Below are 19,866 nucleotides of genomic sequence, written 5' to 3'. Positions count from 1 at the left end.
TTCTTTTGTACTGTTTTCGGTTGATTTCAACTCTACGGTCTCTTTGAGTTTTCTATGTCTTTTGAGCATTTTCATGGCAGCTTTGTTTATATATGCTAGCTAGTGTAGGTATCTGGAGCTTGGTTTCTTTGATTGTGTCTTTTTGTAGAATCCCTAAAATCATTACAAAATTCTAGCAGAGGTAATAGAGAGAGGAGGCTAACCCTGCTCATGTATGTTCAATTTCATTCAGCTTTTATCCATTCAGATCAATGTTTTACATGACCAAATGTGTCTGAGGACTCATTTTTCAATCGTTTTCTATGGCTGAGATGCATGTTTATGTGGTTGGCAACTGTGCATAATAACTACATCGAAAATCTAACGGCAACTAGCTAGGGGAATAATGGTGGATCCTAAGTTCGTGAAAATCAGAGTAGTGATACACTGATCCTGCACTACGTACGTGCTTCATCTTATTGCTGCAACTCAGAAATAGGCCAAGTTCATTCATCTAGCTCCTCAACATGAATTCAAATAATAGGGGTATCAGAAGAATATGACAAAATATTCTAAATAGTCTTATATCCCAATTGAATACTCAGAATCTTAATCGTACTTGTGATGACGTATCTAGCATTTCCCTCATCGAAGTATGACACTTCTATGAAAAAATGATAGAACTTCTTGAATGCCTCTTCTTTTTGTAAGGTGAAGTCCAATTAAATCAGTTATAATAGGTGCTCGAAAAGCTTAACCAACCTTTCGACTCTATAGGTAAGAGGGTTATCGGGAACTTGTATCTTAAAGCATAAGAAATTTGCATCAATGAGAGTCCCTATACCAATAATACGATGTATTAATGGGCAAGCTACAAAGACCGGAGAGGCCTCCATAACAATGTTGCAGCCATTCAGCCAATATGCATCCATGACAAAGATTCGTTAGGCCATGCTAGTATATATATATTCGACCACCTTTATATGCAGTTTCAATACTCGTTCTGGAAAGGGAAAGGTAACGTGGACACATTATAGAATTTGGAGATCAAAATAAAGATTTTTGTTTGATCATTGATGTATATATATGAGAAAGATATCAGAAAAGTGGATAAATGAGAGCATCATTTCGATATACAACGTACTTTTCTCATAATTCGTACCGCATCACGCTTCATCAAACTCAATATCCCAAATTTAAAAGTGATAATTCGAGGTTAATTCAGGTGGTAAGGGACTGAGGGGAGTTAGTAATTAGACTAGAACCAAACTACATGAGGAGTTCGATTCTCTAAAAATGTAACAAAGGACAAAATCTCAATAACCAGCCAACGAGCCCAACTGGATGTGGTCAACAATTAATTAACAGTCCAAATTAGTCTTTAATCAGTGGAAAATTCTCTCACAATAGCAAGTTAAAAACCCTAGCCCTAAGTCTCTCACAGTGTCAGATATGACTCAGATGATGGGGGAGAAGGAGAGGTGGTCGCAAGGACTCCCAGATGATATATTGCAATTGATAGCACGACGACTATACATATCAGATTACCTGGTGTTTCGCCAAGTATGCCCTTTTTGGCGAGCCGCTGTGGATAGAGGTATAGCCACCGGATCTTGCCCTCCTGCTCCTCAACTTCCATGGCTTTTGCTTCACGACTCCTATGGCTTTTGGACAGGGAATTATGAATCCCTCGATGCCTTCTACATCGAACGACACCAATACTCCTTTCTAAGGGCTCCAACATCCTTCCGATCAGAAATTATGTCGTCTCCTGTTTCTTCCTTACGACATTGTGTTGGTTCAATCGAGTCGTGGCTGATCGTAGCTGTTTATCAACGATGCCCTAATAAAAACAGCTCTACTGTCGTCAACTTCTTCTTTAATCCAGTATCGCGTGCCCGAGTCATGCTGCCATCAAAGGACTTGTTCTTGATGAAAATCGTAGCCTCTTCACCACCAGCAACAACAAGGCTGCCGCACAATTGTTTCGTGGCTGCTTTTAGTTATGAAAATCGTTTGGGTATTTGCAGGCCAACTGATACATCATGGACCCTCATTGAGACCATAGATGGGCTCGACTATAAAGATATTGAAATAATTGATCAGAAATTATATGTTGCAGGGCTTAGAGACAAGCTTGGACACAAGTGCTATGTACTGGAATTTGACATACTCTCTGAAGATGACAATGTCACTAGGGCCAAATACAATTGTAGGCTCTGCATTGACGTCCCGAATTTTGCTGATTCGAATTCGAGACGGTACCCTTGTCTGGTAAAAGATTCTGCATCCAAGGAGTTGTTTATAATTCTTCGTACGAGTACGATAAGTAAAGGATTCCGAGTGTATAAGATGGAGAGCAAGACTGATGGTAATCCATCCTGCGAGGAGGTTACTGACCTTGGTGATCGAATATTGTTTCTGAGCGAGAAAAGCAATAAGGTCATCAATGAGAAGACACTTGGGAAAAACTACATCTATTTTGCTTTCGATTATCAAGATGGTTTTTGGGTGTACTGCTTGACGGATATGAGCATCGAAAGGGTTAACTTGCCCAAGGATTCCTCGTCTACCAATGGTAGAACTCTTTGGTTCACACCCCATCGATCCGTGGTAGCTCGATTCCTTTAGAAATTGAACTGATTGCACCCTGAATCCATCAGATTTTAGTTACTTTGCCAGTTCCAGCCTATGTGTTACACTGTACGTTTTTGGTTATTTCAACTCTATGGTCTCTTTGAGTTTTATATGTCTTTTGAGCCAAACTCATTGCAGTTTTTTTTATGCTACTAGTGTTGGTATCTGGAGCTTCAGGTTTCTTTTTTTTGGTAGAATCCCTAAAATCATTACAAAATTCTAGCAAAGGTTATAGAGGAAGGAGGCCAACACTGCTCGTGTATTTTCTATTTCATTCAGCTTTTATATATTCATCAATGTTTTACATGCCTTAATGTGTCTGAGGATTCTTACTTTTCGATCTATCGTTTTCTATGGCTGACATGCATGTTTATGTTGTTGAATTGTGCATAATAACTAAATCGAAAATCTAACTGCAACTAGGGGAATAATGGTGGATCCTAAGTTTGTGAAAATCAGAGTGGTGATACACTGATACTGCACTACATGCTTCAGCTTATTGCTGCAACTAAGAAACAGGCCAAGTTGGTAGCACGTACGGCACCTAATTCATTCCATCTTGCTCCTCAACAATACGAAGCCATGAATCTCAAATATTGTAATAGGGGTGTCAGAAATCTTGACAAGATATTATAAATAGTCTTATACTCCAATTGAATAGTCAGAATCTCAATCGTACTGCTGATGACGTATCTGGCATTTCCCCCTCGAAATATGACGGATCTATGAAAAATGATAAAACTTATTGGATGCCTCTTCTTTTTGTAAGGTGAAGTCCAATTAAATCAATGAAAATAGGTGCTCGAAAAGCCTAAACAACCTTTCGACCCTATAGCTAAGAGGGTTATTAGGGATACAATTGATAGATTACCTCAAAAGTTGCGGCATATAATTTTCCATCAGTGCATCTCAAAGCATAAAAAGTTTGCATCAATGAGAGTGCATATACAAAGAGCCGAGAGACCTCTATAACAACAAAGGGATATCGATCAAGAAAGAAGCGGAGATCGGTGCTCTTATTTTTCAATGTACAACTTACTTTTTTCATAATTTGTACCACTTCATCAATAAGGGGGGTGTATTGTATTTGGATTTGTGCAGACTTTTTTTAAATGATCGACAGACTTTTTGAAAAGTCCACAGACTCTTTAAAAAGTTGATAGACTGCTATGGATTTCTTAAAACTATTGATTTTAGCAACAGACTTTTATTGATTCATGAAATTCTATATACTTTATTATGAATGACTTCTACAGATTTCTTAGCATGTACAAAATATAAAACAAAAAAACAAAACAAATGCAGCCCAAACACAAAACAAGATAATAACTCGTTGTCTCTTCAATGCTCAAGTATCTTCTAATAGAAATTGACTCAAATGAATGATCGTTAGTCTGTCTAGCGAGTTTGTTCTCATTCCTAATCTTCCAACAATATAAATATGCAATATAGATCATTTGATGTTTATGGTTAATTATTCTCATCAATTTTGTTTTCGCCGATTAACATATATTGTAGCAAATATTGGTCAATGTCTTGATCTATAATCAATCAATTGAAATTCAATTGTTCAACCTTTCTTTGAACCATAGTATAAATTCAAATTAATGAGAATAATTAATTAATAAGATAAAGTTTAGTATGTCATAGCAACACTATTCAAGGTCTTAGGGGTAGACCACAATATTTGGATTTTAGGGTTTCATAAATCATTTTTATTGCTATTAGGGTTTGAAGTATCACAATTAAAAAAAAAAACAAAACAAAAATCACATTCAAGAACTACTACAATGAACATGTTAGGTATCAAAAAACGTTGATATCATAAAAGATTAGAGAAAAAACAAAAAATTAAGAAAGAGACACGATGAAGGACCAACTTCTTCGTGCGTAGAGAGAAGAACTATGATAGACCTTTTTTTTTTTTTTAAGAGGAAACTTTGATAGACTTTTTCAAATCTTTGGTCTGGAGGCTGGAAAATTATTGGAGTTTGGTATGTATAATTAACACTACAAAGTCCATGATTATCCATGATTTTCTAATTCCATAAGTATGAATGATATTTTGAATACCTCTGTACTTTTATTCATTTTTAAAAGTCCTAATTGAATACCCCTAAATTTTGGAGGAATTCATGAAGTCTTTAAAAATCCTAATTGAATACCCCAAGACTTTCATGGACTGTTAAAAATCTATATTGAATACACCCAGACTTTTAAATTCCATAGATTTCTTTTAAAGTTCCACTAATTTCATATACAATACACCCCCCTTAATATTCAATTTAAAAGTGATAATTTAACCTGTTAAATGATACCTTTTAAGCCCTAATCACTTTCATAAGCATTTAAAAAAAAAACAAGAAAAACTATCACTGTAACAAAATAAAAAACAAAATCTCAATAACCAGCCAACCAGCCCAACTAAATGTGAGCAACAATTAACAGCCCAAATTAGTCTTCAATCAGTATATAAGTTAAACCACAGGGGCATTTCCGTAACACGACTATCCTGATTCGGCTATAACGGTTGCTAAAATGACCATCTCTCTTTAACCAGTCAATCCGACGGCTAAAACATCCACAGAATTTTTGAAACCCTCATCCGACGGCCCACAGGTAACCCCCCAAAAAACTAGCCGTTAGACGAAAGAGCGTCCATAGCTCGAACGTTCCCTTTTTCTCTCCTTCTCTCTCTTTCAATTCCCTCATTCAATTATTTTCTCTGATCCCAAAACACCCAAATCTGAAAAACCCAATTTCTTAATCAAAACCCAATTGCGGTCACTTTCCGATGGACTCGGTCGGCAAGAGCGCCGGAGCGGTGACTCCGATCAAAGACCAACACGGCTCCCGATCCAAGAAGCAAGAAATCTCCAGACACTCCGAGAATCTGAACCCCAACGTCTCTCCCGGCCCGAAATCGGCCAAGTCCCAGAAATCGGGTTCCAAGAACCCGAACCCGGTTTTCCAGTCGCCCCGGAAGAAGATCCGGGAGAGGAAATTCGTGGTGGCGAAGAAGAGAGGGAAGAAGGAGGAGAATCCGAATCCGAATCCGAATCCGAACCCGAACGCCGAGTGCAGCAAATGTAAAGAGAAAGGCGGCGATTCGAAGAAGAAGTGTCTGTGTGTGGCTTACGAGAATCTGAGGGCTTCTCAGGAGGAGTTCTTCAAGACCCGACCCGAACCCGAAAACGGGTCGAAGGAGTCCGACAGGGCCGATGATCGGGAACTCGAAGAGGCCTTGCTGATTCAGGACCAGGACTTCGACAATCGCGACCTGGGCGAGCCCGACCCGACTGACGAAACGGGTACGATTAAGAGGAGGAGGGCGAGGCTGTTGGAGGAGGCGAGGAAGAGCGTGCCGGCGCGTGGGAAGGTGATGCACTTGGTTCAGGCGTTTGAGAAGCTGCTCACGATTCCCAAGGAAGGAGACGAAGCAGAGGAAGAAGAGAGTGGTAAGAAGGCTACGAAGTGGGCCTTGCCTGGGCTGCAACCGCCGGAGGCCCATGAGTGGTCGTCGTCGTCGTTTTGCCCGTCGGATTTGTTTCTGACGTCGGAGAACCTCGGGCTGGATCGCCGGCCGTCGTTGTCGTCGTCTTGGGATGGAAGGTAAAATGTGTTTGATGAATTGCCTCACTGGGCTAAAATTGCAATGTAGGGTTTATGATTAGCACTAGGGGTTTATGCATTGATTACAATACCTGAATGTGTTTGTTTTTGCTGTGTTGATTGATGTAGCATTTCGAACAGGACGTCGAATGGGGGGAGGAGAAGCCGAAGAAATGTAAGATATTTGTTACTGTTTTCGAGATTATATGGAGAGTGAGATTGTTTGCCAAGTGATGGACTAATGGACTGTTGAACTGTTGTTTTGGATTTCAGAGCTCGGAGTCGTCTGGCACGATTGGAGGAAGTAGATGGAAAAAGAAGCAGCAGCTCAGAGCAACTAGCCTTAAACCGTTCAAGCTCAGGACAGAGGTAAATGTAGTGAAAATGAATGGTGTTGAAAAGTGGACAAAGTTTATAGACTTGCTTTGGTATTGGTGTTAACTTTGGAAGTTGAATTATGACTGCAGGAAAGGGGGAGAATGAAGGGAGAAGAGTTCATGAAGAAGGTACAGGAGATGATGATACAGGAGGAGAGGCAGCGGATACCGATTGCTCAGGGCCTCCCATGGACAACAGATGAACCAGAGGTTAACCCTTGATTTGCTTGATTTTATTTCCTGTTGCATAGTGATGTTGCAATGTGGCTAGAAAATTCATGGCATGGACACTATTGTCATTGCTATTGCTAGACAGACAATATTGATTTGCTGACTTGTATGTATATCTTTGGTGTTTTTCATCTCAGTGCTTAATAAAACCTCCTGTCAAAGAGAGCACAAGACCAACAGACCTGAAGCTCCACACTGACATGCGGGCAGTAGAGCGTGCTGAGTTTGACCATCAGGTGCCTTTTATAAATCATGTTCTCATCGTTTCAGTTACTCTCAAGCTTAGTTGTGCATATAAACTAGATATTCATAAGAATATCTTATTAGTGAAGTTGTCAAAATCTGTCTTCGGGTTGGTGCACCCTTCTTAAAAAATAAAAAGATCATGCATACCTTATATTGAGTAAACTTTTTTCCCAGCATCCTAACATGTGATTGAGTATGCTTTTGTACAACAAACCTTTGTGCCAGCATGCTGACATGAATATTATAGAATATAGACTGACTGTGACAGTTTACATGTTTTTGTTAGTACATTCCGTTCACAGAGTATAACTACATTTTGTTGATAAAGATATACACTACCACAGCATGACTTGCACTTTGTTAATGGAACAAAACTTTAGTGGTCGTTTGTCCATGGTATGAGGGTACAACATTTTAGCTCTTAGACTAAAAAATGAGTTGCCTATTTGAATTCAGGTGGCAGAGAAGCTGAGCCTGTTTGAGCAATACAAGATGGAAAGAGAGAGACTGCAGAAGGTAACCCAAATTTCAAGAGTAATGTGTACTTGATGAGCTTACATCATTGTAGTTTTTCTTCAGCTGAGTATTCATTTTGTTATTTTGTCTTGCAGTTGGCAGAAGAGGAAGAAGTAAGAAGGCTGAGAAAGGAGCTTGTTCCAAAAGCACAGCCAATGCCCTACTTTGACAGGCCTTTCATTCCCAGAAGGTAAAATCTAACTCATCTGGTTGTACAGTAATAGACCCCTTTTCTTCAAGTTTCTTACATGCCTAGAACTATATGGTTGGGTGATATTCTCATATTGGATGAAAATGATGGTGTGTTCCAAATCCTTTAATTTCTGAAGAAAGATCTGAGTACTGACTTAAGAAAATTCCCTTGCTTTTGTGCGGTTTCTCTGCAAGTAGTTTTAAAAGAACATGATTTTTGCTGCATTTGTTTTTTCTTTGTAGTGATTATGGATTATAGTCTTGGGTTAGAATGATGCTGATGATATTATTGCACTTTCTAAATATGCAGAAAAAGAGAGTGCAGATAGTTTTGGGATCCATCTTAACACAAAGTGGGTTACATAAATTGCTTATGTCTTGTTTTTAACTTTCAAGAAAGAGGAAGAATTAGTACACAATATAGACATATAGTACACAATATGTCTATAATATATGCTGCATATCCTATTAATAACATTGATATACTAAGAGCATGTCAGGTTATCGCATAATAACTTGATGCGGTGAAGGTTTCTTATGCTTTCGTGTTTGATTGTGTTTCAGGTCAATGAAGCATCCAACCATACCCAAAGACCCAAAGTTCCATATCCCTCAACATAAGAAGATCAAGTGCTGCTTGTCATGGAATGATGATATGAGCTCCTACTCTTATCAAAGTGAAGCTTGAAGAAGACAAGAAAGAAGCTTGCCTTATATGTTTCTCACAGCCATGTTTATTCCCCCGTTATGAATAATTGATCCCTTCTATTTTGTTGCCAAATTGTTTTGGTTTCTTTCTGATCCATGTACATGAATGAAGCGTAGCAGCAACCAGTTACGTTGCAATTTTTGGTTCCATTAATTTGATTCTTTGAAAGGTTATGGATGAGTTCTTGACATGTAAGGAGAAAGACAAGCTGATAGATAGCTGTTTCTTTTTCAGCAAGAAGGAAAAACCAAAAGGAACAGAATTTGTATGGCGAATTTGACTTGCATTCTCCAATGATATTCTTGAAAAGAAAATGCTGCACTGATACAGCCAAACCCCTAAGACTGATAGACAGCTGTTGCTTTTTCAGCAAGAAGGAAAAAAAGAAAGACGAACAGAATTTGTATGGCGAATCTGACTTGCATTCTCCAATGATATTCTTGAAAAGAAAATGCTGCACTGATACAGCCAAACCCCTAAGACTGATAGACAGCTGTTGCTTTTTCAGCAAGAAGGAAAAAAAGAAAGACGAACAGAATTTGTATGGCGAATCTGACTTTCATTCTCCACTCACATTCTTGAAAAGAAAATGCTGCAGTGATACAGCCAAACCCCAAAGACTACCAAACTTAAAAACCAAAGAAAAAACGCAAGGCCATGAATGAGATATTGGGGCAACCTTCAAAACATAAACAAGTTCAAATGTACATAATCTACCTGAAACCGATCAAACTAGCGATACTGAAGTCAGGAGTCCTAGCATCCTGAATACCACACGGTACTGAAATTACAATGCAATGTCATAATATCCTCAACTACTTCATCAGGGATTAGTCGGATTAGGACAAAGCCATTAGCTGCAATACCCCAATACAATTGTAATCCACCAGCAAAAACACAAAAAGCTTCTTCATAGCTGAAAAGTTGGCAACGCCCAGATAGGAGGTCTTCTTGCCTTCTTCACAAGGTAAGTATTAGACATGAAAAAGGGTGAAACGATATAAACACCTAGTACAATGCCAAACTCAGTTGAAGGCCAAAATAGATGGCTGTTACACAACAGAATGTATGCAATCACACCTATGATCCAGACATCAGCCTCTGCAGCATAAGGCCTGTGTAAAACCCACCAATTTTTGGAATCATCAGCGCTAGCAAGAAAGGATTGCAATTTCTCCAATTTTTCCTCCAATCTTTTTTCCCTTTAAGATCATAACCAATATGGTTCTGATCCTGATACCAATTGCATTCTTCAAATACAAAAACTTTGAAATCAATAGAGATTAAATGGCATAGAAAAATAATCCATATCATTACTTATTTAAGCCTATTTTCTCTCTTTATATTTGCATACCTCATTTTCGGAAAAATCACTCTCTTCATCTTCTGAGTCTGTGTTTCTGATTAATGGATAATCCTCTGAGTTGGATCCTTGAGCAACCTTTGAAATAAAACACCCATTATTGAAGAAAAAACAAAAAATTAAGCAGAGCTTTAGCCACATCAAATATATTTAAGAGGAATGTAAAGAATTACCCCTGCACTCAACATCAGCCCCAGCAAGTACCTCAGGCACTATATAAAATGAACGGTTTTTGTCCAACTGAATATTCTCAGACTCCAAATCAATTCCATATAGAAAGAGATGCTTGTCTGTCTAATGGCTGCATATAATTTCTTACCATTAGGCTTCTTCAACATTTAAGCTTACCCAAAGAGAAAAAAACAAAAGTAACAAACTTGCTGACTCCGCGAAATATACATTCATAAATTTTAAATGAACAATGCTTTATTCTTAGTTCAGTTCAGACTTTTAACTTTGATTCTCTTGGTCCTTCAATTTAATACCAGTGACTGATAAGTTGATGAACTCCAGAATCATTTACGACAGCATAAGCTTTGGCCAGCCGCCATATGGAGCTTTCCACGTCTCTTTCAGCTGGTGTGAACACACTGCTAATGTGATTGAGTTGATCTCCATCAGGATGAGGCAAGCATAGTTCAATGACTTCAATCACCATTGGCTAAAAGTTGCATCACTTTTTCAAGAAAAGCAGTGTCTTGCATCAATGCATTAAGTATGCCGTAAGTATTTGAATTTATATGAGGAGGTATTTGAATTTATATGCCGTAAGTATGGCATCAATGCATTCCGATGGTCTAATATGAATAGCTTGTTGCTCTTGAGTGCCTGTGCAACAAAATTCATCATTATTAATGGTATGATTCAGTGTAAGCTAATTTATAGGTGACTGTGCATCCTATGAAATATCTTTTGAAGGAAATTAATTGAAGTTATTACCTCCTCTACTGTCAGTAACATTCTTGGTGTGTCTTGTTCTGTTATTTTACTGGTCTGATCACCATAAACTTTTTTGGATCTTGCATGCTTGTTCGTGGAAATTCCTGCATTTACAATCAAATGTTCGTAATGCTACTTTTGGCTCTTAAAGAAGGGAGGAAAATAAATTTGACACTCTTCCAACTCATATTTATTTTCTGTCCAATATAAGTGCAAAAAGATCACGCAAGTTATGTCGAAATTACTTGGACATGACTAACATTGACAGGGTTCACTCCAGCTAGGATTTCTGTGGCAAACTGTTCCAATGATTCCAAACCACAGTTGCACCTGTTATATCCATATTATGTTCAGGAGATGTGCAGAAACCCTATATTCTTAGTAATTAGACAAAAAAACTCCTTCTCCTCTTCTCATTTATAAACTCACTCTAGTGAAAAGGATATTGTTTAGCACTATAGTCAGCATTAGGTTCGGTAACTGAAGCTGGTACATGCAATTTCAAGATCTGGAATATTGGGGTTTAAAACTTATCTAATACAGTAAAGTACACTAATATTCACAAAAGATGCAGAAGCCAAAAATTGGCAGTGGACCTGCATTTTCTCACCAAACTTGCTATCTTTCTCAGCACCTTTTTTTTTTCTTTCGTAAATCAAATATTGGAGGTAAAACTAAAGCATGGACGGTTATAATGTTGGCTGCTCACTACAACATTTACATTCAACATGCTTTTCTTGTTTTACCATTTAGCTATTCTGAGCTATGCATATAGCTAGGCAGATTTATCTGAGCTTCTCATTGCATCTTCAATTTAATGCATTCACATGCATATCTGATGTTTTCTTGTAATGTACGTGCCTTTATTTTACCTGAATATCAAGAAATTCAAGAGGAATGATATTCTTGCCCTCACATTTTATCAAATTAGACCATCCCTAACCTTACTCAAATCTAAAATAACATAATCAGATCAAATTTAATGCCAATATCATTCCAGCCACCCACACCAGAAAAATCATCCACCTCATGAGCTTTAAAAGAAACCAAACGTTGTCCATTAGCTGAAGGAAAAAGTTTCTCTAGACATCAATATGTTCACATTCTACCAGTCCATAGTCCTGCCTAGAAGTTGGGTTCTTAACTTCTTATAAATCAGAGGCAAAGCTCCACCCCCAAGTCTTAAACACAAAGATTACTTCAAATCTGGTCTCAATATTAAAACAATTAGCTAAGACTTAAAACAGTAAGAACCATAGAAGCCTGCACTACTCCACATAAACCCAACTAGCTTCTCCAACTTACATGCAATCCAAACCAAAACTGAAGGTAAATAACACATTCCCCTGTTTGAACCAAAATCGGGCATTTTTTTTTTTAACCTCAAAAGCACGCTGAACTCCGTTTTGACACCTCACTGTCACTCTCACTCTTTATGTAAGACTACATATAATGTAAGAACGTACATACGGGCATATAAAATGATCAGATCGAAACTGGTCAGAGGACAAAGCATATTAACATACAATTATGCAGTGGACAAAACATACATAACCTATCAATAAAACCATAAGCTTAACAATTCTAACCATAAATCTCAATCACTAAAAGCATTTCACATAAGCTTAGCTTTTCTCTGTTATCTGTTGTTCTATTCTGCTCTGGACCTCTTGTCCACATTAACTGTATCTTTTTAAGCTATCAACAAAAGTTGTTCCTTTTCAAAGACACCAGCAACAAAAAAATCAAAAATCAAAAATCAAATAGAAGCAGATAGCAGCAGAACACAATCGAATTTCAAACCAAAAGGAGGATAAGAACTCAAGAAGCAGAAGACCATGGTACCTTGAAAAGTAGTTGCTATTCAATCAGCACTTCAAACAATTAAGTAGTTATAACCATAGTCAAGCAGCATGAAAGTTAGTACGTTACCTGTAAAGAGGTTGCTGCATATCATGTTCTGCGCAGATTAGTAGTTGGCTCTGTGGATTTTTCCTCATTTCCTTGAAGCATTTTGGGCAAGCTAAATAGAACCACCTTTCTTCTGGCACAAATTTGGCTATTTTCACTCTGCAATATACCAGTTCATTCTGAAATGTACAGCAGAAAGAAAAGGTTAGAATGACATTGTTTTTGTATATAGGTGAAGTAAAAATAATAGCTCTATTGTTTACTGTTTAGTAATTACTAGCTCAATTTATATGAAGTCATGGAAGGCATGATCCTATAAAATTTCAGCCATCGTTACTGAAGACTTACTCTTCATCAATAGCACGCTCCAGTACATCATTGTCCTCGAACAAACTTCGTAACTAATCATTAGCCTTCATATAAATTGTCCAAATGTTAGCAGCTAAATCACAATATGAAATCGGCTAATTACAAAATTGAAAGAATGAAACCAATTAGTGACAAAATATACTCATTAATCACTATGAACAACATACTTTGTGTGAGAGCCTCCAACTTGGTGGCCTTCCTTCAAGTTTTGAGCTGCAAAGAAAACCCAAAAAGGCAATTAGCCCTGAAGAAACTGAAAAGAAATTGACATAGCATTTCTTGGAGTAATTGTCTGAAACCAATATATACAATTTTCTCTAAATAATGTATTATAGATTAGCAAACATTCTATTCAATTCAGTACTACAAAAAAAAAAATCAATCATTTTTGCAAAGAAAGCTACTCAGATGAATGAACCAGTAGTATTGGATAATTATTTATTTGTTTAAGGATATCTCTATTTGTGTTTGGCCCAAACTCTAGGTTACTTGACCTAGTGGTAATAGGGTTAAATTAGAAGGATCTAGATTCCTATTCAATGTATGATTACTTTCCTTGTACGATTGAGATTCTATGAATTGTAATCCTCTATATAAAGAGGCCCCTATTATCAATGAGAATACACAACAATTTCCTCTCAATTTCAGTTTCTCTACAACACGTTATCAGCAAGAGCCCTAACCCTAGCTTTAGAAACCAAAACCCCAGAAATTGATTGAGCTCCACCAGATTTGCCTTGCCTGCGCTACTACTGCCCCCGCAGCCCCCGCGTCGCAACTCAACGCTAATCCTACCAGGTTAGCCTCGCTGCCCCTGTAGCGCCCGCAAGCCCTGCTTGCCTTCTACCTTCGCACGCGCTCGCAACTGTCCTCACCGCCTCGCGACATCCTCGCAGCAGTCGCATCCCCGCAGCAGCCCCGCAACTGTCCTCGCGGCCTCGCGACATCCCCGCAGCGACCCCGTAACTGTCCCCGCGACCTCGCGACATCCCCGCAACAGTCGCATCCCCGCAGTGGCCCCGCAACAGTCCTCGCGACATCTTCGTAGCGTCCTCGCGACATCCTCGCAACGACCCTGCAGTATCACTGCACAGCCCAACCAACATTTTTTCGGTCAAGATTTCCGGCAACTTTTCAAGGTAAACTTTTCTAAAAGTTCCCGTTTTTGAAGTTTTTATTACTTTTCTCTTCTTTTTCTCGGGGACTTCCAACATCCCTTCTTCTACCCCCCTTTCTTCTTCATAGGGGAGACCAATAGCCGAACTGTGGGGGTTCGTGCTCACTCCAAGCTTGGAGCTTGTAGAGTCCTCCAAACTTAGAGTTTGTTGAGAAGAAAAACGATCGACCACATACATCATTGTTTCGATCTAATCCAAAACCCCTCTTGGAATCGGATTTTCTTGGAAGCGACTACGCTCAGAAAATCCCTAATTTCTTGGAAGCGACTACACTTGGAAATTCCTAATTTCTTGGAAGCGACTACGCTCAGAAATTTTATATGTTTTCGTGGTAGCCTTTCACGCTCCAAAACTAACCCTAATTTCTTGTTCTCTTTCAGGATGAGTAACCTGAACAAATTGGACTTTGCTCCATTGGGAACAACTGGCTCTGAATATCACAGGTGGGTTCGTGATGTACGCCAGCATCTCAAGGCCGATGGAATCCTGGATACGATTCTCGAGCCTAGCCAGGACGTGCTAACTGTTGAGCAAGCTCAAGCTTTGGAAGCAAGTAGAGCAGCCTTAGAGGCAAATAAGGCGAAAGCCATCATCCTAATGACTCGTCATATGGATGATTCGCTCCAGTACGAGTATATGAATGAAGAAGACCCCAGAAGGCTGTGGGTCTCACTCGAAGAAAGATTTGGCAACGTCCGTGACTCCTTCCTTGCTTCCTGACCTAGAAGTGAGATGGCATAGCCTCCGCTCCTATGATTTCAAGTTAGTTCTTGACTACAACTCGGAAGCACTTCGCATTAAATCCTTAATGGAATTCTGTGGTAAAGAGATCACAAATGCGATGTTGATTGAGAAGACTCTCTCTACCTTCCCCGTTTCTGCATTGATGGTTGCTAAGAACTATCGAATTGATGTTACTGCAGGACGGATCACAAGGTTTCATGAGCTCATTGGAGCTATGAATGTCACTGAAAAGTATGACAACATCCTTGTGAAGAACTATAATTCGAGATCCGTGGAAACAGAGCATATTCCGGAATCCAATTATAGTCGCGCCTCTAAGAGAAGGCGCCAAGAGCGAAACCCTAATCTTAGGGATACTTTTGGACGTTCTGGTCCATATAATCGCTCTACTTGGGAAGGTAACTGCCAAAATAGGCGAACACGGAACCGAAGAGGTAAACGTGGAAAGAGAGAGGGAGGCAACGCCTCTGGCCATGTTGGTGGCGCCACCAACACTAAGAGCCATCTAAGTGACGCTTTCAAAGCGCCTCAATCAATGGAGTTCGAGCAAAGAGATGTATGTTCTCAATGTGGAGTGTCTGATCATTGGGCACACATTTGTAGAGCTCGTGAAGAACTTGTCACCGCCTACAAAGCATATTTGTGAAGCAAGAGAAGCTCACTATGTAGAACAAGAAGATCAAGAAGATGATCTAGAGTGAAGGGTTAAAGACTACAAATCTGGCTGGGATCAATAGATCGCCAATTCTGTTTAAGTCTTTATTTTCCAAGAGATGTAGGCAATTGCCATATTATTTTTGTAGTAGATGCCTATGGTTTAGTCTTTTTTCAAAGTAGGCGTACTCAATGTAAATGTGATGTCTAGGAAGGTTTTGAGATAAGTGGTAATTAAGCAAGCTTTGCTCCACCGACATCTCCCTACTCACCTGGTCACATTTGCGTTGGAATTACCGAAAGAAGTTAGACGACTACCATTGTTTTGCATTAGCTAAGCATTTGGATTAGATTCTCCTAATGGTTAAGAGACAATGATGTACTCCGTTGGCTTATGAATAAAATTTTGAGTTCTTTTCATTGTGACTCCATTTTGATTCATGAGCATGTTACTTTGTGACTACGATGGCTGGGCCATCAGTATTAATTCAAGGACATGGAATAGCCCAAGTTCTCTTTTCCAAATGGCACCTTGATTAATGTCACAGAAACTCTCTACGCTCCTAGGGCAACTCGCACCTATGGATAGCCAACGGATTCCATGCGAAAACGCATGTAGAGAACAGAAATGAGTTCTTTTGCAATGCCTCTAATGATTGCGAACGAAGACGCATCTTAGAGAAGTTTATGTGTCTCTCTAGTGGACTCTATGTCACTATTCGAGCTATTAAATCCAATAAAGTTATGAGAGAAGATCTCTTGGATTTAGACACATATTGGCTTTGTCTCGACAGGATAAGTCACCCTGGTCATGATATGATGATCCGTCTACTAAAGACTTCACATGGACACCCTCGAGCGAAATGAAGCAAGAATCAAAAATTGGTTCCTGGACTTAGCAAGACCGCAACAATTGCAGCATCTGGCGCTGCAGCTGTCTTGGGGCGCCATATGGCCGCCCAAGTCCCTTGTGACAACGCCATATATGGCGCTACCCATGGCCATGACGCCATGGATGTCAATCCCCATGGTTATAATGCCATGGATGCCACTTCCCATGGTCATGACACCATGATGGGTGATGTAGTCACAAACTTTGCTTCAATATGCGTCTCAAACGCTCAGGCCCAACCAAAACTCTCCTTGGTTGCTTCTAAGGCCTCTCGCTCATTTTACGAAGCCACTTCCTTAGGAAAATTAGGACTGAGACCGTCCTATGCAAAGGATATGAAAATACTCATTATGTTCTTACATAGAATCCGTAGGGATTCTGTGGACTGATTCCACCAACTTGCGGACGTTTAAATATCTCATGATGTTGGTTGATATGCAAACACGCTGGTCACGTGTTGTGCCATTGTCCACTTGTAATGCTGCTTATGAAACACTCCTAGCACACATCATATGACAACGGGCTCACTCCCCGAATCATCCTATTCAATCAATTGGATTTGACTATGCTAGTGAGTTTACACCGAAGACTTTCGATGGATATTGCAATGAGACTGATGTTGGACATCATATTCTCATGTACACACCCAAATGGTCTCGCGGAAACGACTACGATGGTCATCATATTCAATCTCCTTATCCGCTTGGGGTGATGCAATATCGCATGCAGCAATGCTAATTCGTCTACGACCCACCGCCACTCAATCTACCTCTGCGTTACAGCTAGTGACTGGGTACAAATATCGTACTTACGCATATTTGAGTGTGCCATTTATGTGCCAATTGCGCCGCCACAGCGCTCTATAATGGGTCCTTACAGACGAATGAGCAACTCAGTTGGATTTGAGACTCTAACAATCGTCCGCCACTTAATGCCCTTGCATGGCGATCTCCTTACCGCTAGATTTGCGGATGTCACTTTGATGAGACAGTCTTCCCGTCGTTAGGGGGAGATAAGAACACAGATGTTCAGCGGGAACGACAGGAATTGTCGTGGCCTGTCCCCACTATGTCTCATCTCGATCCCTACTAAAGTGACGAGATCACACAAATATGCTGCAAACACGCCCGCAAGGATGGAAGTCCCTACGAGAGGACGTAGCACCACCCTACACAGAGGTAGGCATGGCGCCAATGCCAAAGAGAGTGGTACTCTGGCGTTATAGGCCATGGCCCCAGCTAGGATGCGTGGGAGGCCTGTGAGTTCGAATGATACTTTGGCACATTCCAACCCTTTGATCATCGACACTCAAAATCCGTCTCATGAGAATCTTTCGGGTTATGGTTATCGTTGGGGGACGCCTCAACGTTAGAACCCTATTCCTGAGAATATAGAGCTCTATGAAACTTACACTAGTGTACATAAGACGTGGGATAAAAACTCCATCATAATTGATGATGTAGTCACGCATTTCATTGCGCATGAGTTTGTTGAGTCCGATGATATCGAACCACGCTCCGTTGATGAATGAATGCCAACGTAGAGAGATTTGGCCCAAATGGAAAGATGCGATCCAAGTTAAGATGGATTCTCTAACGAAGAGGAAGGTTTTCTGAGCTAGTGATGCCAACACCTCCTGACATAAAACCTATTGACTAATGGGTCTTCGTTAGAAAGCGTGATGAGAAAAAGAGATGGCAATCTCGCCTTATGGCGCAAGGCTTCTCACAAAACGCCCTGGAATCGACTACGATGAGACATATTCTCTCGTAATGGATGTCATTGCACTCCACTACCTTGTCAGTTTGGTAGTTTCCGAATAACTGAACATGCAGCTTACAAATGTGGTCACTACGTATCTCTATAGAGATCTAGATACGGAATATACATGAAGGTTCATGGTGAACTTCATTTACCCAAGTCAAGTGGCTCTAGACCACGGAGCGCGTTTACAAAGAGGTTGAAACGCTTACTAAAGTGACTACTTGATTGGGAAGGGATATGCCCACGCGTTTCCATAACAAGTTTCGGATTCTATCGCGGTTCATGTTGGACATGATCTTCATTGGAAGCCCTTAAAGAGTTAAGGGAAACCGCTGAACACTAGAAATCCGAGTTTGAGATGAAGGATTTTGGGAGAACACGATTATGTCTCGGTTTGGAACTTGAGCATCGTGTTGATAGATGCTTAGGCATTTTGACAAGGTCAAGCCTTCAAGCACCCCCATGATCGTTCGTAGTCTTGATCCTGAAAAGGATCCTCTTCGTCAAAAGGATGATGACGAAGATGTGCTAGAGGCAGAAGTGCCTTACTTGAGTATAATAGGCGCATTATTGTACTTAGTTAAATGCACAAGACCGGACATCTCATTTGCAGTAAGCTTGTTAACTAAGATATAGCTTTGCGCCAACGCGACGCCATTAGGATTGATGTAAAAGATATCTTTCAGTACTTGAGATGTACGATTGATATGGGCTTGTTCTATCCCTACAGAGAGATGATGGATTCTGACCCATCACACACCAGGAACGCCGCCAACACTGGCCTGCGTCCCCTCTCCCCATCCCAAAACGAAATTAGCGTTTTGGAAGGTTTTGCTGATGCTGGGTATCTCTCTGACCCACACAAAGGTCATTCCCAAACTGGTTAAGTGTTCACCATGGGTAAAGCCTGCGATATCTTGGAGGTCTACAGAATAGACCCTAGTCGCTATATCTTCGGACCATGCAGAGAGTATTGCTCTTCACGAAGAGATTCGTGAATGTATATGGATTGGATCCATAATTACGCATGTTCGAACAATTGTGGTTTGAAGTCTACCATAGATGAGCCTACGAGCATTTAGGATAATGCAGCTTGTTTTGAACAAATGAAGCAAGGCTACATCAAAGCGACAACACCAAGCTTAATCAGCAACAACAGACTCTCCTCAAGATCAAAATGAACTAGGTTCGATCTGAGGACAGTGTGGCAGACTTGCTCACTAAGTCATTGCCTAAATTCCACTTTCGAGAAATATGTTGGTAGCATCGTTTACGGAAGTTATCCGAACTCCCATGACCATAGTTATCAGGGGGAGATGCAGACATCAGGGGGAGATGTCTATATGTATGGTCTCGAAACGTGAAGGGTGTGTTGTGCTCTTTTTCCCCTTCGACCGAGGTTATTTTTGTCCCACTGGGTTTTTGTTACTCGGCAAGGTTTTTAACGAGGCAACGAGAGAAGCACCGCGTTTGGACAACACAAGGGGGAGTGTTTAAGGATATCTCTATTTGTGTTTGGCCCAAACAATAGGGTTAAATTAGAAGGATTTAGA

General features: G+C 40.0%; 2 protein-coding genes and 1 pseudogene across 3 annotated transcripts; 2 read left to right on the top strand and 1 right to left on the bottom strand.

The window, feature by feature from the left end:
- Positions 1-1,431: 1,431 nt before the first annotated feature.
- Positions 1,432-2,610, top strand: LOC133733543 (uncharacterized). Its single transcript, XM_062161173.1, has one exon. It carries the CDS (start codon positions 1,432-1,434, stop codon positions 2,608-2,610), a length of 1,179 nt encoding a protein of 392 aa, XP_062017157.1.
- Positions 2,611-5,300: 2,690 nt separating this feature from the next.
- LOC133745691 (microtubule-destabilizing protein 60-like) lies at positions 5,301-8,670 on the top strand. Of its 2 annotated transcripts, XM_062173814.1 has the most exons (9): positions 5,301-6,228; positions 6,358-6,403; positions 6,502-6,597; positions 6,696-6,815; positions 6,974-7,072; positions 7,539-7,598; positions 7,694-7,788; positions 8,101-8,143; positions 8,355-8,495. In XM_062173814.1, the coding sequence occupies exons 1-8, from the start codon at positions 5,411-5,413 to the stop codon at positions 8,117-8,119; spliced, it is 1,353 nt and encodes a 450-aa protein (XP_062029798.1). In that variant the 5' UTR covers positions 5,301-5,410; the 3' UTR covers positions 8,120-8,143; positions 8,355-8,495. The 2 variants fall into 2 exon arrangements, with proteins under 2 accessions (XP_062029798.1, XP_062029791.1); XM_062173807.1 differs by lacking the exon at positions 8,101-8,143 and having other exon boundaries at positions 8,355-8,670.
- A 909-nt stretch (positions 8,671-9,579) lies between these two features.
- Positions 9,580-12,801, bottom strand: LOC133733537 (probable linoleate 9S-lipoxygenase 5; annotated as a pseudogene).
- Between the last annotated feature and the right edge of the window lie 7,065 nt (positions 12,802-19,866).

The sequence above is a fragment of the Rosa rugosa genome, chromosome 1 (assembly GCF_958449725.1).
Source record: "Rosa rugosa chromosome 1, drRosRugo1.1, whole genome shotgun sequence".
NCBI classification, from domain to species: domain Eukaryota; kingdom Viridiplantae; phylum Streptophyta; class Magnoliopsida; order Rosales; family Rosaceae; genus Rosa; species Rosa rugosa.
Note: the sequence above shows the minus strand (reverse complement) of the source record. Positions and strands in the feature narration are given on the sequence as shown.

Coding starts and splice junctions, on each gene's coding strand:
- LOC133733543 (XM_062161173.1), top strand. CDS start 1,432: ATGACTCAGATGATGGGGGAGAAGGAGAGGTGGTCGCAAGGACTCCCA.
- LOC133745691 (XM_062173807.1), top strand. CDS start 5,411: ATGGACTCGGTCGGCAAGAGCGCCGGAGCGGTGACTCCGATCAAAGAC. Junction 6,229..6,357: donor TCGTCGTCTTGGGATGGAAG/GTAAAATGTGTT, acceptor TGATTGATGTAG/CATTTCGAACAGGACGTCGA. Junction 6,598..6,695: donor CGTTCAAGCTCAGGACAGAG/GTAAATGTAGTG, acceptor TTATGACTGCAG/GAAAGGGGGAGAATGAAGGG.